We start from the raw sequence: 21,831 nt of genomic DNA, 5'->3' as shown, positions 1-21,831 counted from the left end.
GTAAGCCATTTAAATGTACAAAGTTTGTATAAAACTCTTTAAAATAATTAACTTCAAAAGTTCAAGAAGCATTACCAATGACGTACATTTAAGAAAAGCATGAAATTTTTTTCACTTAAATTGTTGACTATCTTTTAAATATACTCTATGAAAAAGTTGGACACATGATGGACGCACACTAATTTACATATCAACCTCAGTGTACTGATAATAAAACTTTCCATTCAATTCTTATCTGAGTTATGAACAGCTGCTAAAAGTTTCAGTAATATTATAGACCATTCTTTGGTCGTGATTGTATATTAAAACTACTGCTACACCATTATTACGAATTTTTACACTGTCAAAATACTGCATGACCAATTTAAATACATACAAAACTCACCTCAAGAAATTGAAACTGATGTACAACCAGGATAGGAGTTAGGTAGCAAGAGGATTAGAACTGAAGGCAAATACCATCTGAAAGAACCAGCAAGACTCAAAGATCTGTCATGAAGAGTTCCCAGATGATTGAAAACATTGTAACCTGCCCAACATAGCCAGATTTTTTAGAAACTTAATGTTAATCTGAGAGTCATGGGTTTAAATTCCCATTCCACTAACCATGGTTACCCTTTCAACCATGGGGGTGTTATAATGTCATAGTCAATTACAATATTTTTTGATAAAAGAGTAGCCCAAGAGTTAGCAGTGGGCAGTGATGACTTACTGCCTTCCCTCTAGCCTTTCACTGCTATATTAGGGCTAGATATCTCTCGTGTAGCTTTGCATAAAATTAATAAAAAACCATTGTAACCTGGCCCCTACCTCCCTTTGAAAAGAGATCCCATCACCAATAAAACTGACTCCAATATGAATGGGAAGAATGAGCATAAGGAAGGGAATGTCTGGACTAGGGTAAGGGGTGGGGAAGGGAGGAAGATGTAGAGGGAAATACCAGACAGTAGCAGTAGGGTGACAAAAACAAAAGGCAAGGAATGACAAGTAGGAATGTAATCTCACCACACTGACCCTAGACTCCAAAGACTCAAGACAACCCCCAAAAAATTGATGAATGGTTCAGCTTTATAGGCCAACTGCATTCATATGCCTGCCAAGTGCATCTTGCTTAGGTCTTGGTCAGACTACTTGACCAAGATGTTTGAGCTAGAGCTATCATCAATGCATGCAGATCATCAGATACTACCAATAAGAAATGGCTTCAATGACATGGTTCATTCATGCGTACCATCTTCACAAATCTAAACCTTAACTTTTGAGGGCACTAGTTCCATTCCATTATAAAACTCAAAACTGTTACTTGAAACATTATTCTTCTCTAAAATTAACTTGACTGTGTAAGATAATTTGTACTTTTAATAAATTATAATAAATGTGTATATATCCTATTTACATATATAAATCTTCTGAGTCATGTTTCTCCATAAATATTTTGAATATTAAAATTCATTTTAATTAAATCTAACAGTTTTTATTTTAACAATTTCACAAAAGTTAAAAGGCACTTGATTTGAGTGGAAGTTGGTGTATCTAGCCTATGAACATCTGGATCAGAAAAGTTTACGGTAGATCACTACCTATGGTTATCCAATACTACAAGATTTATTTGATTATTAAAAGTTATTGTTTAAATGTCAAACACCAGCAAAAAGTTAGAATCCAATGTCTAAATGTGTTAATCATTTATACTGTAAGGAAAAAGTATAGAAAACACTTACAGCTTATGTTATTTATATTACGTCCATTGAGCAACCAGTTGAGCACAGTATATCTTACCACAGTACATAATAATCTTCTGTACTCAATCTTTCAATATGAGATTATCAAAAATTGTAAGTTTTTAAAAAGAGAAATAGAGATCTTAAAGAAACAGAAGCAAGTAGCTTGAAGTTCTCCTGACATTAGATCACCAACAGAAGATTTTCTTCTAAGTTTTTGGACAGTGTTCTCCTAACATTAGATCACCAACAGAATATGTAGTGTTGAAATTGTTTCTCAAAACTATAAATCCCTAAGTGTAATATTTAGAATAGTCAAAATCCATCTATTATTTCTTTTCCCAACTCACTAAATGATCTAAATCCTTTTGTAAAGCAGCATCCTCACAGCCTGCAATACCCATGAACTTAATATCCTCTGCAAATTTAAGTAATTTATTTATCACTCCTTCCTTTATGTCACTGCGTAAATCAAAATGAGCAAAAATCCTAAGACTAAGCCATGAGGTGAGGTATCCCATATGTGACATTAATCCAGTTTGACTGAACTCCATTTATAACAGCCTTCTGTTGTTTTTTCATCCAGCCACTCTTCTACCCAATTTCTAAGTTATCTCCATCACCTACACATAATTGTTTTACACGCTTCTTATATCATACCTTGTCAAATGAATTTAAAAATCTAGATACACTAAATCTACACCCTCACCTTCATCTACATAAGCAGTAACCTTTTTCAAAGATTTTTTCCCTTACTAAAACTATGTTGACTACCCAATAAAATTCTGAACTTTGTTAAGTGCCTTGTTATCCAACTTTCCAACACTGACCAAAACTGATGCAAGAATAACAGGCCTATGATTACTGAGAAAATTTTAATCACCTTATTGAAAAGATGAGTAACATCAACCTCCCTCCAAACCTTTGACCCTGCCCACTACTTAAGGACTTATAAAAAGAGTAAAGAGTAGCAATTGGCTCACATATCCAATCATATCAGAACCCAACCAATGAATGAACAATATTACAACATTAATAATTACATTAATTTAATAAGTTCTGCCTAGTGTTCATACAATATACAAGAAACCTCCACAAATTATTTTACTGCTCTATACTAAGGTCTTTAAACATATAAACTTATGCCTGGAAAAAAAAATCATATTATTTTGTTTTTTATGCCAAATTAAATAAAAATACATTACCTTAGAGTGTTGAACAGGTCTCAAGAGTGTATCAATTGGTAAAATACGGAATTTTACTGAAAAATTAAGTCATCAATAAAAGTTAACAGTATGATATGGAAAAAAAATATATCATATACAGAGGAATCTGCTACAATAAATTTAAATTACAATTCTATGAAATAACTTATTATGGTCAAATAAATAAAGAGAAAAATACAGCTCAAGCAAAGAGTAATTATGAGGCATGAATCAACTTAGTTAAGATACAAGTTTATTTAGAAAGGAAATGCATGTATAGTACATAAAGATGACACAATGAATGACTTAAAATGAATATTCTTGCATCATCTTTCAATTTTATTTTATATATATGTTTAAAAAAGGATATAAAAATATCATTAGATCATCGTGATATAAATATCATTCTTCTACCCACCAAAATAACCAAAAAAGTGACCAATTCAAAACTAAATTCTGCAATTTGCATTCATGTAACAAATAAATAAGAATATGAAATCATTTATCTAACAACTTTCACCACATAATCGAGGAAGCTAATCCTCAAATTATAACTCTACAAAAACCAACAGATATAATTTTGAGAAAAATCAATTATGAAAATATACTTCTAAAAACTTTAACTGACTACCTTAAGGTAATCCTGATTTCTCCAAGCCCGTTCCCTTGGCTGTGGTTTCACTAGATAGTAGATAGGGACAGTGGGAATCTCGTTAATCCATTCATGGGCGTCACTAATTAGATGACGAGGCATTTGGCTACCTTAAGATAGCTAGTTAAGTATATCTCAGAGTTCAGCTGACCGTGTAAACTGAACTGTATATCTCAGGGGTCAGCTGACCATGTACATATAGTATGACTTGGGCAGTAGTTAAGCCAAAATAAAATGATGTGGAGCTCAACTGTACTGGACTGTCATTCTGATAAGAAAGAATGCAAGACCCATACAGCTCATCATAACATTTTCTGGTAAAATAAATGTTAACTTCAGAAATGCTACTCACCTTACCACAGATATCATAGCTAGAATCCAACATTGATAATATGGTGGAAGGATAGGTTTAGAGGTAAGCTCTTTTCAGAGAGTATAAAAAAAAACAACTCATGAAGTGTGTCACTAATTACCTTTTCTTCTACCTCTGGGTTTTCTTATCATTATTGGGCTCCATTTACTGAATTCTGCCCATGGCTCCACAATAACTAAGACTATCCCTAGTTACAACCACCAAAAACAATCTGTTCTTAATGTAGAAGGTAGATACTCAGTACTACTTCTTATTAAGGTGTGGTAATGGGGTCCAGGATATTCAAGGCTGAGATTCTGGAAGAACTATAAACCAGAGACCCATAGTTCAGTTTGGAAAGAATGAGGGCATAATTGATAGTGAGCACAGGACATCAATCCACTCCCCAAGAGGTGGAAGAGAAGACATGGAGGATGTTCATACACTTGACACCTAGTTGCTTGATGTGAGGAATAAAAGTCAGCTTACAGTCAGAGATAAACTCCATGAACTTTGCCTCAGAAACCACAAGAAGAACAACGCCACTGAGATATAGCTCGAGATCAGGGTGTATACCCCATTGGGAACAAAAGTTTTGGAGAAAGAAAAGCAAAACTGTTTACTGTGGGCCACTTCAACAAGTAATTAAGACCAGTATGAAGCTGCCACTTAATAAACCTCATGTTTGACAATCCACACAAGATGTGGAAGGCATCAACTACATAACTTCTTCCTACTGTTGCAAACAGGCTCTATGTTGATGCCTTCCACATCTTGTGTGGATTGTCAAACATGAGATTTATTGAGTGGTAGTTTCATACTGCTCTTAATTACTTGTTTATACTGAAAATTGTCACACACAAGACAGCCCTAAGGGACTCCAAGTTCATATGGAAAAGAAAGGAAAAGTGTCTAACCAACACACACTTTAAATCACCTGTCCATTAAAATGTTCTTGATGAAAATGGGTAACTGATCACTTAACCCATAGGAGTAGAAATCCCGCAAAATGCTATTTCTCCACATAGTGTCGTAAGTCTTTTCAAGATCAAACACAAAAACAAGATGTTTCCTCTTGAGAAAGACTTCCCTAATTGATGTTTCAAGTTGAATTAGGTGATCCATGGTGAGGTGCTGCTGTTAATGGGACTCACACTGTGTGGGCAAAAAGGAGGTTATTTGATTCAAGGAACCAAACACAATGAGCATTAACCATCATCTCTAAAACCTTACAAAGATATCTAGTAAAAGCAATTGGACAATAGTGAGAAGAAATTTTGGGTTCCTTCTCAGGCTTAGAGAAAAGGAGGATAATAGCCTTGCACTAAGTATCATGAAAAACATTCTCCAGTTAGATCTGGTTTAAAATTACAATAAGAATAACAAGAGATACAGAAGAGATATGTTGAAGAATATCATAGTGAACATCATCAGATCTAAAAGATGTACTGCCAGAATGATGATGAGCAAGCTTGACTTCCACCAATGTAAAGGGATGATTATAGTCATAGAGACAATTGGCTGGTCAACCAGCAGTGCCATCCCTCCATGCACTCATACATCATTCAACCTGTAATTTCAGTGTAATTAATACTGCCAAAAGGAGCCTGTATCAGCAGTTTTCAAAAAATGTTTCCTCTGAGGAGAGACACAGAGAATAACAAGAATCACTCAAAGCCTTAATATCATCCAAATTATAATGGAAACCTTGACAGTTCCACTATATCAACGTAGCCATTTTGGTTAATTGTAGGAGGACTGGGTGGAGAACCCTTCAATCTATGGCCACATTATTTTTCTTTATTAGAAGAAAGTCTGTCAACCTCCATGGATTCTACCCTGGGTCAAGTGGGCATGTATCTGTCAGTAGATATTGATTCCAGCAACTGAGGGCATGAACAAATAATCATTCTACATCTTGGGGCCGAAGGTGGACCCAGGTAGTCACTGGAAGTAATGGTGACAGTAAATGTTGACTTGTCAATTCACTTATTCATAGAGAGCAAATGACTCATAATATGGTTGATAACAACTCTGTCAGAGGCATAGAAAGATTTGTCTGCACTTCCACTGTAGCATTAAAACATAGCACAGCAGCACATGTCCAAGATGAAGTTGGAGACAATTACTTCTGAGCCTCAGGGTAAGAAATGTTGTTAACACATTTTCAAATGCTGTACCTCTGTCTCCCCCCACTCACCTAAGGCAAGAACAAAAGTTAGAGGAGTGAGATCCACTTCAATTAACACAGTGAGGGTCCAGTTCTAACTCATAGGTGTGATGCCAGCACAACAATCACATGTCAAAGAACCATGATATGATGCTTTCAAGTGACTGAACTACTGACACTGGAAACATCTGAGAGGGTTGGATATATATGGCCACATCTTACAGTTTAGATAAACTACCATGACAGCAGCAGGTGAACATGATGATGTAAATATCAAAATTAGAACACAGGTAGGGGGAATAATTTCTTCTTTATGAGTGGAGAAATATCTCACAACAGAAACTCCATGGTGGGCAAAACCAGAGAGGATCTTTCACTCAGAGATGGTCTTCAAATCCCTCTCAACAATAACTCCTCATGAGAAATTCAAAGTAGCATGGGGAATAACCTTAATAGGATTATCCCCAATGGCCTCTGAATTGAAGAGCAGTTCACTGTGCTTTAGGGTAGATGTTTCCACCAAAATATCCATAGAACATAACTTCTTAATTGGCTTAGGAGAGCCATCAAGCCCATCTAATCTCTTTTAATTAATAAATTGAGACATTTGTCCTAAGGATTTGTCTGACAGAGAATTTGGTAGGAGAAAATGAGGTACAGGATTAGAAGGAGTTGGAGACTGCTGTTCAGAGTCTTCAAGATGTGGTCATTTACCAATAATTTATTTTTTATTATTTTATTATTACTTGGATTTGGAAGGATCCATAATGAAAGAACAACAATTCGGTGCCCATTAACCCCAACCACCATGGAGTCCTGCAAGGGTACACACTACAGTGCCAAATAAGGGTACTGCAGCAATGCCAGGGGTTTCATGAGCACTATACCCAAACACCAGCATCAGAAAGAATGTCCACAACACCCACTGAGAATGCCAAACACTGGTACTTGGCTGACCCTAGCCCAACAGAACCAGCTGATTGACCCTAGGGAGCCACCCCAAGGCCAAAGTGGTGTATTGAGGTGGGACCCCTCAACTACCAGGATCCTCTCCCTTTCACAGGTTACCACATATGGGAAGCAAAAAGACAAGTCTTAACACCATCAGTGCCAATCAAGAAGTGAAGCTGAGATAAGCTGCAAAGAGGGAGTAAACCTTGCTAGGAGTCACGTTGGACTCCTACCAGTGGACAATTGTCACATGCTATCATGCAGCTCCTTCACATGAAGATAGATAAGACTATCAAGGATAGTGGCAAGCAAAAATTTGCACATATAGAGGACAGTTACAAATTGAGAAAAGCTATCATGTGAGATGTGGTAAGATATCATACAGGAATGTGCTAGTGTTCACCAACTGTAACAGAAAGAAGCAGTATGTTTATCTTTGAGAAAACATCCAGGATCTTACTGAAGAAAAATAATTAGTAGGATTGTACAGATTTAAACTGCATATGACTCATTCAAAGGTATTTTAACTTCAGTGTTATGGAAGCATTGTTTATTTACATACCTATAACTTAATGTTAGTTATTGTGATATCATCATTGAAGCAAGAAACTTGAATTTCTTTGAATATGAAGGTAATCAAACATCTAGTTGTTTCTAAAGTTTAATGATTGAAATATCAGTAACAGTAAATAACACTGATTAACACAGTGGTTCAACTGTGTCAAGTTTACTCATTTTCCCTATTCTCATGCTAAAATAGTTACTTGCATGGTGTATGTCCAGCTTCATTATATAAAGCTATTTAGAAAAGAATTGACTTTTGTTGAAGTATCCAAAAGCTCACAGCAGACTGTAGACAAAAGTATTTTTACTTTTCTTTAAAAATAAATTTCACAAGATGATAAAAACATGTCTTATGATAACATAATCAACACCATTAAGATTTAATTATAAATTTTTGACCTACCTAATTGACCAGGTTTATATATAGGTTTATCAGTTTCAGCAAAAATCACAAGGGTTTCACTACGGATGTGGATTTCTTTGACAGAGTTGATCTGATACCCATCATCAAGTTCAAACATTCCTTGTAAGTGAAGTCTTGCATTTGTGACAGATAATGGTGGGACAAAGAACTCCACAGGGAAATTTGTTACTAACAAGTAAAGCAAAAACTTCTTACCACACATCAAGTACAATAATTATTTGTCTTTATAAAACACAACTTGCTTTGTTACTGAGAATGTTCATTAATATTTAAGAATATAGATGAATAACACACTTCTATAGAGAATGTTGTTCAAATTTATATTTCCACGATAAATTATTTGTAAAATACATCTTAATAACTAATATATATTTATAATTGTGAAAAATAATAACACATTATTTTAACATTATTTCTAATATACGTGTAAGCTATGCCTAACAAAATATTTATTCTAGCACTTCATTTAAAACCATTTATCAGCAAGTGATTGCTCACCACATTAAAAAGCCAAAATTCCACTATAAATATCTCTTCTTTCAAGTGCAACAAAAATAAAATTTATGAATATGTGCACAGCTGCATAATACTCACAGGGATAAAAAAAAGATGGTTTCTATATAGAATAACATAATTTTACATCTGTATAAACAATATACAGTAAACACCTTCTATTACATAATTTAAAAGCAGAAAGATTTACTCATGTCAATTTTTTTTAACTATGAATAATTTGTAGATATATAGATGATTTAATTAGTATAAATAATCCCAAGATAAATAATATTAAAACTGGTAGAATCTGAAACTGAAAACTGTAAGTGAAGTCTTGCATTTGTGACAGATAATGGTGGGACAAAGAACTCCACAGGGAAATTTGTTACTAACAAGTAAAGCAAAAACTTCTTACCACACATCAAGTACAATAATTATTTGTCTTTATAAAACACAACTTGCTTTGTTACTGAGAATGTTCATTAATATTTAAGAATATAGATGAATAACACACTTCTATAGAGAATGTTGTTCAAATTTATATTTCCACGATAAATTATTTGTAAAATACATCTTAATAACTAATATATATTTATAATTGTGAAAAATAATAACACATTATTTTAACATTATTTCTAATATACGTGTAAGCTATGCCTAACAAAATATTTATTCTAGCACTTCATTTAAAACCATTTATCAGCAAGTGATTGCTCACCACATTAAAAAGCCAAAATTCCACTATAAATATCTCTTCTTTCAAGTGCAACAAAAATAAAATTTATGAATATGTGCACAGCTGCATAATACTCACAGGGATAAAAAAAAGATGGTTTCTATATAGAATAACATAATTTTACATCTGTATAAACAATATACAGTAAACACCTTCTATTACATAATTTAAAAGCAGAAAGATTTACTCATGTCAATTTTTTTTAACTATGAATAATTTGTAGATATATAGATGATTTAATTAGTATAAATAATCCCAAGATAAATAATATTAAAACTGGTAGAATCTGAAACTGAAAACACTTCAATTTCTGATGTAGAAGCACATAATATATATTTAAAAATTAAAATAATTGATAACAATATCAATCTAAATTATTTTGATCAAAGAAAATATTTTTCTTTTCCAATATCTTGTTTACCTTCTTTTATTAGTAATGTTCTGTTATATGCATTAAAATTTCACAGTTATTCAGATTTTGTAAATTTTGTAATTAATCACAATATTTTATTGTTAATGTTGAATTATTGATACAAAATTAATATTTAATGGATTTAATAAAGAAACTAACTAAAAATTATTAAAATATTCTGTGATAAATTTATGAATGCATTAAATTTAAAGAAGTAAACATTAACAAACTTTTATTGAAAGTTTCTGATCACTATTTTTAGTTGTTAATAAGGTGTTTTAAACAACTTTGCACTACTTTTATGTGGATGAACACCTTATCTCATATAAAGACTTGTTTAGTGTCTGGAAACTGGTAATTACAATGGAATTAATGGGTGGTGGTGGAAGTTATACACGTTAGTTTAGATAACTAGTTGGGACCCTAAATACTAGCATAATTTGTCTATTGGGCTAATAATTAGTGCCTTACCACCATATTGGGGGCTGGAATGCTAACTTCAGGAACTACGTTTATCTTACTTACCCCCTAATTGATAGTACTTTATTATTACTCTTTTTTTTTAAACAGTCACCTTCTCACAACAGTCTGAAGGCATTGTAGGACATTGTGGGCTTAAGCACCTATATCTTGCTCTCCTAATTTCTATTTCTTTTGATTATTTTATTATTATTTATGAATTTCTTCTTATGAGACTGGTGAACAGTCATACAGGTAATATAGAGGACAGTTACAAATTGAGAAAAGCTATCAAAAACTTATCCTCACACAAAAGTCTTAAGATATTTGCATCCTAAAAACATAACAGCAACAGTCCAAGTGTGAAACAGAATGTAACAACCATGGCACATAAAGATGACTATCATCTCTGTACCTCACATTAATCTTAGCCACAGTCCAAGTCTGAAACAGAATGTAGCAACCATGGCACATAAAGATGACTATCATCTCTGTACCTCACAATAATCTTAGCCACAGTTCAAGTGTGAAACAGAATGTAACAACCATGGCACATAAAGATGACTATCATCTCTGTACCTCACATTAATCTTAGCCACAGTCCAAGTGTGAAACAGAATGTAACAACCATGGGACATAAAGATGACTATCATCTCTGTACCTTACATTAATCTCAGCCACAATACATGATCTCAAAATGGCTTGCTAGTTGCAAAAGCTCATCACTTCCCCAAGGGGTCCTCTATAGCATGATGAGGTACTGATTGACCTTCCCAATCACACCATAGCACTTGGCAGCAATCATATCTTACTTCTCTTCTTGACCTTGGGTGATTTAAGTTATAGCCTGACAATACCTAAGTTACTTAACAAATGAGTCTTATAAGATATCTAACGTAATTATTGCACAATGACCCGCCTTTGCCATTCTATGCTCTGCAAGGCTGGTAAGTAACATATTTTAGATAATTGCAGTTGAAATTTCTCTTGTCCTCAGTTATGAGAACAGATCAACAATGCAGAAAAAGATCTCACCATGACCAATGTAATTTTACAAACATATCAGTGATGTAAGGGAAGGGGTATGTCAACCACGCAACATCTACCATATCCAGTGCTTTTAAAGCTCTTGGACCAGGATAAAGTCTAGCCTAGTCCTTGCCACACATTAAAATCACATTTTTACCTCCATCTTTTCCTTTTCTTCTCTGCAAATTTTATGTAATCTTAAAATACATCCTTCCTTAATATGATTACAAATTTTACAGCAACAAAGTCAAACAGAAAGAAAACAAACACTTTCAAAATAAACTCTGAAGTGAACATGAACTAAACATTTAGTTACTTATTAACTTAATCTTCTGTATTCATAAATGATGTCCAATTGAAAAGTATAAAGTATACAAGCTAACAGGATGTAGCACTATGAAAAATACCACTACAACCAGGGTCAAACAAAAACAATTTACTAAATATAACAACAAAAATCCGAAAAACTTTTAAGCAACTGGAATACAAGTTATATCATTCACAAGAAAACACAATTAGTAAACTAATACATAACCAGGACTAGATAATAATGTTAATAAACAACATAAACCTCAATATTATTACTTTCAATAAAAAAGGAATTAGGAAATGAACCAGAAGAAGAAAAAAACCCTATTCAGCAAAGAATAACAATGTTCCAAAATTAAGCTACTTTTCAATATCAAGAATAATATTAAACAATAATTCTTTCGAACTATATTTCATGAAATTTGTTTTCAAGATCAATGAAGGCTTCGTATTTAGGGGTTATACCATGAGATTACATCTCATGTAACTAGCTATTACCATAAGTCCATATAATCTTTCACAACATTAATATATGTACATCATCACCAGAAGAATTTGTTTCATAATACATACACATTTAAAATCAACACCCTATAGGTAAAGTTGAGTTAGCACTTTAATATAACTAAAAATTCATTTTTGTCCTAATTAATAGATGGATTAATAAATGATTTGTAAATAAAACCAGAATCCAGAATCTCACAAGATTATCCATATTAATCCTACAAACAACTCTATTCCCACGACTAACTAATAAAATCCACTGCTATCGTAGTCTCCCAATCTATGGAACTTTTTCCCACTCTGAGATATAACCCTTATTTTACTCTCTTTTGAGTTTGCCATTAATACATCTCTCCTCACATCTTACAAATAATATGCCTCATGAATTCTTCCACTTACTTCCCCAGTGATGTGAACATCTTTGCCCAGAACTTTAGACTAATTACTCATACAAATACTAAAATAGCTAATCCTGTTATCCTAAAAATTGAAATAAAAGTGAAGTACTCGCAAACAATACTGAAATACTACATGTATAAAAACTTACTATTTTATAAGCTAAAACGTATTTACAATTTTATGAGATTAGGGTCACTATTACTACTACCACTGTGATAGCATGAAAATTCATCTTATTGTAATCAGCCATTACAATAGCAGAATACATCTAGTACATTGGTAAATGTTCTACACTATTTTGTAGGTGTTTTGTATGTATTGTGCTAAGTATCATCCTTCTAAAACCGATGTGTGAAGAACACAAACTTTCACTAATCCTATTGTTTGGACATGTTTCTGTGTGATTTCCTCAAGGATTGTGATCATACTCATTCTCAGAAATGGTATTGTGATCATACATAAAAATGATCACCTGGTTACATAATGTTTCCAAAATACCCCAGTTTCAAAGTGTTATTTGTGTGAACATAAATACTGTTGTGATTCAATCACTTGCGACTTCTTGCATTTATCTGCTGTGTTCAAACTTATTCTCTGTACAACAGTTCCAAAACATGCATTTAGCGAATACTTCTAACTATCAGGTAGATATCAAACACCACAGACTAATGTATCAAGTTATATTTTGGTGTTACAACCAAGATTTGCTTATTGCAGTTTAATTTTTCCATATCACTGTCTGATCCTGTAAGGTTTATAAAACATGAAAGGGCACTTCCAGACACCATACAGAACAGAGAGAAGAAATAGCTGAGCATGATTGAGATAATGATCACAGAATGTTACAAGACCTAGAAGAGCACTCTTTTTATACACATATATAATGAGAAATTATGCTGACCATGGTAAGTGCCATGTCTACATTTACGTTCCATATCTATGACCAACAAATTGACAAGCAGTTAAAGAAAATTTCAAGTGTCATTTTGCTATCTTACTTCTGAACCTCAGAAACATATGATGGCAAAGATTCGTCAATGTGTATGGCAAAGAGTTTGAATGTATTAAGAATTATTGTGGTTTCAAGGAGTTTGCTAACTGCTAAGCATTTGTGACAGAGAGGATGGTAGCAGATATCTGTCTGGAACATTATTTAGTTCTCATGATGATGTAACACAGGTGAGTCTGCTAGTATTTAAAGAGGCAGCAGAGGATTTGCACTATTTCTTTAAGTATTTAAAGAAATTTGTTGCTTGGAATAAATAGATTGAAATTTCTAGTGCTTAGTATAAACAATCTTGTGTTTAACACCTCAGAGTACTTACTTAATGAATAACATAATAGGCGTAGAGTTGATAATGAAAAAACTGCACTATAAATCTGATTCTGTTAAAAACTAATAAATCTGTATGGTAAAATTTAAAGCTCAAAGTTGAGGACTCCACAAACACTTAACCACTTATGTGAATGATCTAAGAAGCTTGCATGGGATGGCATTCTTGAGCAAGACTCCAAACAATTGTAAGAAACAGTTCACCAAGAAGCTGCTAAGTGTGTGTCTGGGAGACATCTTGTCTCCAGTGGAGGAAGTTTTCACACTAATATTTAAGAAGCTCATTCACATCATGTACTAGAGCAGTGGAAAAAAAAAAAAAACTAACAGCAGCAACAATTATATCTAAGACCTCTGCTCCAAAGCAACCTCCTGAGTTTGTGATGGTCTCTAGGTTCCAAAAAAAAGCAGTAACTGACAATTCTACCATAGCAGATGTACCAGGGTATTATGTTGCAGCTACTTGGGTTACCAATGGAACAGTATAGCTTATTAGACTCTGTTGCCAATGCTATACCTCATCTATATAACAGATTTTAAGCCTCTAAAAGAAGCAGGTCAATGGTTATGGAAATGTCCACACCCTACTGCAAAACAGTAGTATGAGAAACAAATACCATTCAGAGTGATGCCATAACAGATGCTATGCATGCAGCTGCTTCAAATAGTTTAAACAGAGCCTGAGATAAATCTGACCACCTGCTCAGACAAGTCCAGCAGTAGATTTTCATCCTATGGTGATATCACATGGTATGTGCCAATAAAAATAAACAGATGCAAGTTAAAGTTCTTAATGGCTACAGAAACCATCAGGACCTTATTCAACATTGTCAAATATAAAACACTCTGAGGGAAGCCATGATTTTATCAGTTATGCCATTTTCATTGTGGCAAATAGTGGCAAGCTAGACATAAGTGAAAAGGCAAAAGACATATTTTATTGTCTTGGTAACTTCTGTTGATGACTAAAGGAACTTTACTCTACTATGGTATTTCCTCCCAGTAAAAACTTTCAGCTAGTTTCACTTGTGCCACAGGCAAACTGAAAATCTGCAACAAAATCACTCAGTGCCAGTGGCATTGGATCTGAAAAGGGGGATTCTATGCAAGAATGAGGTATTTATACTACCAAATATCCAAATGATGTTCCTTAAGTACTACAGATGTAATCTCATGCACTTTCCCCATCTGTTCAGTGATACAAGTGGCTATGAAACTTAAATCACTAGTTTCTGTCAGTTATCTCTGCAAGTCGTGGTGTTGTACTAATGTTTTTCTTTAACTATGGGCATTGGACTGAACTGTTACAACTGTAATTTTAGAACTATAAGAAATAAAATGGATGACTCTAAAGAACTGGTAAGAACAGATGATTTTAATCTATTCACAATAACTGAAACATAGTTAAGTGTAAATGATTGTGATGATATAAATTTCTTTGAAATACAAAATTATAGTTGTTTAATAGTAATGGAATTCGAAAGACAAGGGAAGAAGTGGCTTTATATCTAAAACATGAGTTATATCCTATTGAGGATATCAAATATAACAGTAAGGAGACTGAATGCATTTGAGTTTCTATTAGCAAGTATAAAGGGAAAAAAAGCTTTTAGGGGAAATTTCTTACAGACCAGCAGATTATACTGAAAAAACTATGAGAAACTTTAGAGAAATTAAGATTTCAGCTGTCAGTGAGGTCATAATTATGGGTAATTTTATGCTCAAGCATATAAACTGGAAATGTTAGAGTCAAATCATGAGAGAGAAAGGTTTCTTGAAACTGTTTAAGATGTATTTCTTTATCAATTGGTCAAGGAACCTTATACAAACAATACTATTTAAGATTTATTGTTAACTTCTCATACAGAATTGGTTGAGAGGGTGAAAATTCAAAAACATCTGAGTGCAAGTGATCGCTGCTTTATTAGGTTTAATATTTTGCTGCATATAGAGATCAAGAATAATAACATTTGGTTATAAATTTCAAAAAAACAAATTTTGATAGGATGTGACAAGAGTTATCTGTTTTCATTGTGAACCTGAGTTATTTGGAGTCACTAATCAAATATAGAAAATGTTCAAAGACAAATTATTAGTATTCAAGATAAAAATATTCCTTATAGAAAGAAAAAGGTAGCTACAAGTAAAATATCAGGTTGGCTCACACATGGTCCAAAATATTTTAGAAGATTATATAAGATCAAGAAAGTTAATCAAACAAGAAATTAAGACATCAAAAGGTTGGCTGAAAATCTAAATATTAACAGTAAGGATTTCTTTAATATATTAAAGATAAATAGAATGTTAGGACTTAGGTATAACCTTTGAAGAAAGATAAAGAATGGCTTGTACCAGACAATGATAAGATGCCATGTTTATTAAATTTTGATTTTTCTTAAGTATTTACTAATGGAGGTTTAAGCAATATTTCTCATCTTGAACAGTTGAATGATGGAAACAAAACAGAACAACATGATCACATTAATTCTGAGTTTTTTTTGTTTCTTTTAAACTGAGAATTTTAAAGAGCAATAAAGTTGCTGGGTCAGATAATAATTCCATAAGGATTTTGAAAATTAAGGATTAGATATCTGAGCCACTTGCTACTATTTTTGCAAGTCTTTGAATAGTTGGCCAGTACAAGAAATTGGAAATTATTTAATCTCATTCCTCTTTTAAAAAAACTATTAATGATTGTCCAGTAACTATAGACCTATTAGTATTACAACATTTATTGAAAAAGTTTTATAAAGTCTAAAGAAAGCTACTTTGCAAAGTCATTCAATAAAATTTAGAATTTTATTGGATAGTCAACATGGTTTCATTAAGAGAACATCTTGTCTTGAAAATTTTTTAACATGCTTTGGAAATGTTACTGCATCTTTCCCAATTTTTGGCAAAAAAAAAAATCTTATAAGTTTTTCACATGTCTTGTAGACACCTAAATGACCTGCCATGGAGAGTTGATGTGCAATTTTCAAAATTACATAATGATAAGCTTTGGAAAAAAATTGATTTGATAAACCATAGCCCAATCCTCCGAAGCAGACAAATTTCATGATCTATATTTCCTCATAAGCACCCCATTTTTTGAAAAAAATAACCATTTGAAAATTTCTCCACTTCATCTTTTAGAAGTTGTAATGGATTTAGCATTATACATTTATTATAATACCTACACTTGTTTCAGTATAATTTTCTTTTTTGCATGTGACGTATATTCTTGACTGTGTATTCCTCAATTCCCAGCTGTTCTTGAAATTTGTAGAAGATTCTTGAGAGTAAAAATCAACAATATTTGTTTAAAAAACACACTACAACATTGTTGAAATTTCAAGAAAATTGCATGATTCACATAAAAGCAGCTAAGCAAGAGACAGAAGAAAATTATTATTCATCAGCTACAGTCAGTACACTATAGGCCTCAGAAGCTATAATTGTGATTAATGCCTATTAATTGGAAAACTACAGAATTGGACCAGGAATGTTGGTTAGATTTCAAACATTACAAACTGTTCAGCTTTAGTGAATTACTTTGGATTGTAGTATTTTTACGAGAACATTAGATATTGTTGCTGGTGAAACTAAGAGGTGCTTCAAGCTTAGCCAGTCATCAACAAAGAATTAATTTCCTCTCTGTGAGCATTGATAAAAGATTCAGTTCCAGACCAGATACAAGACTCAGTATTGTTTGTAAGTTTGTAAAACTATGTACATAAACCACCATTTGTAATAACTATTAGTAATAACCAATATTATTAATTGTATTATTTGTGTTTATATATTAAAATATATTTGTGTTAAAAAAGAAAATTGTGACATAAATTTGATACATATTAACAATAAATTAACTTCTAAATTCAAATTTCCAGTTATTTAAGATAGTAATATGTAACATACATAACGTAATAAATCAGAGACTTGTCCAAAATAAATTATAACACGTAATAGAGTGCATATTTAAATATTGAAAAGATCTGTGGATCCTTTTTTGGCTCAATGAGTAGTTTACTTTGAGCAAACAAAAATTCAACAGGTGAACCAGATCCCTCACACCAATCATTGTAATCAGTATAACAATCATCCATCAGATCCAAAATATGTCTGAGACAGATCTATAATATTGTCCTCTAAATACACATCAATCATTCGTTTTGGCTTAATTTTTTTAGCTTGAACTTGAGCCATAGCACACATCAAGATACTCCTCAATAAAATCATCATCCTTAGATAGAAGAGTTATTTGCTCATTAATCATTTTGGGTTCAGCAACAACTTTGCTCCTAACCAAATATTTTCCCAACAACAATGATATATACTCAATTGGAAAAGTAGGTCTTTCTCCAACCAAAATTGGGCTCAAAACTAGGTCTGATGCGAAATAAATGTTATGAAGAAACTTGGCAAAGCCATCCTCAATATCCCAAGCAATAACGGTTAACCAGAAACCAAACTCAAATTCAAAGGCAATATACTGTCCAACAACAATAACCAAGTCGTAACAGTGTTACATAGAACACAAATAGGTATGGGATCGGCAGTACCGTTTGTCAAAGACACAGAACCAACAGACACAAAAGATCTAAATTCTTCTTTGAGTACATCAGCCTTTATATCAGTTGCCAAATCAACAACATTGGGTGATCTGGTGAATCTATTCCATATGTGAACATGAACACACTAGGTGGTGCCTCTTTTACTTTTCAAGCATCAACACTCAGACACAACAAGACCAGGTTTTTTTTAAAAATGGCAAACGGGCCTTGATAGTTCAAAAGAAGTTTTATCCTGACTATAAGAAAATTTAAAATTAGAGGAACTAGATTTTTTAGGATCTCAACATTAGTGGATTGAATGGATACAGGTTTACACTGAGACAGCAGAAACTTCTTTTTATGTAAAGTATTTTCATGTGTTAAAAATGTAATCACTAGAAAGAACATGTGCTTCCTGAACTGTTTCAATTTTTTCTTTGACCAAGTAAGTATTGAGGTCATCAGGTGCACAATGTTTAAATTTCTCAATTAGTTAAATGGTGTCTAATGTTCTAAATTCATAAACATTCCTGGTCAAATATCTGAAGTTCCCAATTAATAAGCATTAATTACAGTGATAGCTTCAGTAGTTTATAGTATACCAATTGTAGCAAACCAATAATACATCCTGTACCTTAGCATGTCATGTTGGTTACAGTTATATGTATGAGGAGGGTTTCTTGAAATTTCAGCCTGAATAACAATACTGATAATACACTAATGTTTATATACACACATATATTGTTGATTTTAACACTCATGAATCTTCTAAAATTTTAGTGAATAGGTGTCAATTTTGCAATACAGATTTAATAGTATAAGGTATTTACACTTTTAAATATCAGCTTAACTTAAACAAACATTGGCATTACAATAGACAAATAATAGTAAATCTGTCACAGCAATGAACATAAAACTACTTTATTCTGATAAATCCCAATAAGACTGCTATCAAAACATAGTTTATAATTCATTGTTTTATATTACTTAAGTTTTATTTTTTAATTTCAAAAGGAAATGTCTTTTAAGTATAATAAATTAAGGTGGTATATCACAATTTGAATTATAACTTTGATGAGAATAACCTTAACAATTAGGGAAGAAAAAGATCTTTCTGTTTTGGTTAATAAGTTTCTTAATCCAATCAAATAATGTTCTGTTGTTTGTGGTAGGGAAAATAAGATATTAAGTTGTACTTACAGAAATGCCAAATAAAATTCTAAAGAGATTTTAATGTCATTGTATAAGTCACTAATTAAACCACATTTGGAGTACCGTATTCCCCCTTGAGTTCTTTGACTTAAGAGAGGTCTACTAAAAAGATTCCTAGCATGGAAAGGTTGTCATACAAAGGTAAGTTAAGATCTACAAAACTGTTTTCTATTGGAAGGATCTGACAGAGGTGTTTTAAGATTGTTAAGTGGAATTTATAGTGTTGTTGTATCACCGTTTATATATTTAACAATGAGAATAGTAAGACTGGTGGACAAAAATGTAAATTTAGGAATGGTAAAAATCATCTACTTTAGAGTTTTGCATTGGGGATGAGATGATCTCAATGGACATAAAAGTCCATTATTGTCCTGAAATTATATGCATGTATGAATAAATCTCAAACTGTGAAGTACTGAAAAGAAAACTTATTTTTTTCAGTATTTTGGTTACTAAATTATCTAACACAGACATATTTTATAACACTTGCTATCATATCAAAACAATACCAGGAAAATTATGCAAAAATCATGGTAATATAATATCCAAATATAATCACATTTTGAACTTTTTGTTTTCATTTATTCAGTGAATAGTTATGAAATAATTACCATGATAAACCCACATACTGTAGATCTTTATTGCCATTCTGAACAAACCAAAGTGACAATGAAGGTGATGTAATTTTTAACATATTATGTTCTCTCTGTCAACATTTTAGCTTGCTTAACTATTTTGAATAAACTATACATTTAGTAGTAGCACTTACAATTTTTCTGTGTTATTGAAACAATGGATTCAGTTAAAACATCATCATTCTCTGCTTTCAACAAACGAACTTTAACCTCTGCAATATCCGGCCCATTGATAATTGTCAGCAGCAGCTGATTTGTTGATCCTGCTTCTAAAACTTTAGGAGCAGTTAAAATAAATCCTCTGAAAAAACAAAATCAACAATTGTTTAACTTCATAGTTTTCACACCATTTTAAATATTATAAATATCTTTGAGTGAACTATATTATTTCACAATTTCCAAAATAATTTTCTGCACATTTTATTAGAAATTATCTATATGCACATAGATGTAGTGGACAAGTTTGGCCACTGAACTGGAAAGTGGCTTGGTGGAGGAAAGCAAAGACTGTTATAAATGGAGTTCAGTTAACTGGATTAATGCCACAAGTAAGATACTATAAAGCTCTTTATTACTGTTAGAACATTTGACCTTTTTTATTTAAATTTTAACACAAATAAAGGAAGGTTCAATAAGTTACGTTTGAGAATCAATGAATGAAAACAAAAGAAGAATATATTTTAATAAATATACAAACAACACTACATCTGTTATATTCAGCTCTAATTAGGCCTTTTGTGTAATACGAGGTTTCATCAGGTTGGTTCAGATATAATGTAATAGTGATTTAGGTGCTTTATCCAAGATTCAAATTCTTAAAAAAAATAGAGGTTTACACAAGTGAAGTGGAGATTTTTTTTTTTTTAATCTACACATAAACATAAGCAATTGCAAAGCGGTTCAGAAGAGACCCTGTACTGGTACTGCTTTAAAAAAACAAAAAGGTGCCTATACGCAATTCTGCTGAGTTCCTGTAGAAATTTACCACTGGCTATTTCTATCATTAATTTTCATGAACTTTTAAATGTGAATAGATCTACTGAGCTTTTAAAATTTACGCACTTTATTTTGCCATCTTCTCGTTAAACCTTTTATTGGTAGTTTCTTATACGAGTTATAAACCAATTTAGTTAACTGGATTTAATGTCAGTTTTGGCTTCAATGAACTGCTCCTGCCTGTTGCGAAGTTCCCATTTCCACCTGATAAAGGCCTCACTACAGAAGCATGAATGTCGTTCCACTCCATATACAGCTGAAACTCTTACCAAAAGAGGAAACTAAACGTAACTTACGCACTTTGCGAAACAATGTCACTACTGCAAGCTTGATGGCTCAGTAAATATGTGAATACTGTAAAGTAAATACTGCGAATTAGATGTTGGACCTTTGCATTGTTTGCTAGAGCAATTTTGGCATGACGAAATGATAACATATGTGATGCCTTGACACTTCCCTAGTGTTTAGGTTTGACGGGATGCGCACGTAATGTTTTTCTACAGACTTGGGGGAAGGGGTGTATTGTGCGTTTTCTTATAACAAAGCTACATCGGGCTATCCGCTGATTCTAAGGGGGAAATTGAAATTTATATGTACCCCCGCATAATGACCAAATTGATTGTTTGTTTGTTTTTGAATTTCGCACAAAGCTACTCGAGGGCTATCTGTACCAGCCATCCCTAATTTAGAAGTGTAAAACTAAAAGGAAGTTAGTTAGTCATCATCCCCCAACGCCAA

General features: G+C 32.6%; 1 protein-coding gene across 1 annotated transcript in view; it reads right to left on the bottom strand.

The window, feature by feature from the left end:
- The window catches only part of LOC143245454 (pregnancy zone protein-like), a 131,284-nt gene extending 109,708 nt beyond the window's left edge, over window positions 1-21,576 (bottom strand). The window contains exons 1-4 of the mRNA XM_076491817.1: window positions 21,390-21,576; window positions 20,232-20,398; window positions 8,019-8,207; window positions 2,927-2,982 (exon numbers count right to left, since the gene is read on the bottom strand). Of these exons, the coding sequence (XP_076347932.1) occupies window positions 2,927-2,982; window positions 8,019-8,207; window positions 20,232-20,398; window positions 21,390-21,529 (552 nt within the window). The 5' untranslated portion in view covers window positions 21,530-21,576. The remainder of the gene's footprint in view (window positions 1-2,926; window positions 2,983-8,018; window positions 8,208-20,231; window positions 20,399-21,389) is intronic.
- Between the last annotated feature and the right edge of the window lie 255 nt (window positions 21,577-21,831).

This window comes from Tachypleus tridentatus, chromosome 2 (assembly GCF_004210375.1).
Source record: "Tachypleus tridentatus isolate NWPU-2018 chromosome 2, ASM421037v1, whole genome shotgun sequence".
In the NCBI taxonomy this organism is placed as follows: domain Eukaryota; kingdom Metazoa; phylum Arthropoda; class Merostomata; order Xiphosura; family Limulidae; genus Tachypleus; species Tachypleus tridentatus.
The sequence above is the reverse complement of the archived record's forward strand: the minus strand, read 5'-3'. Positions and strand labels throughout refer to the sequence as shown.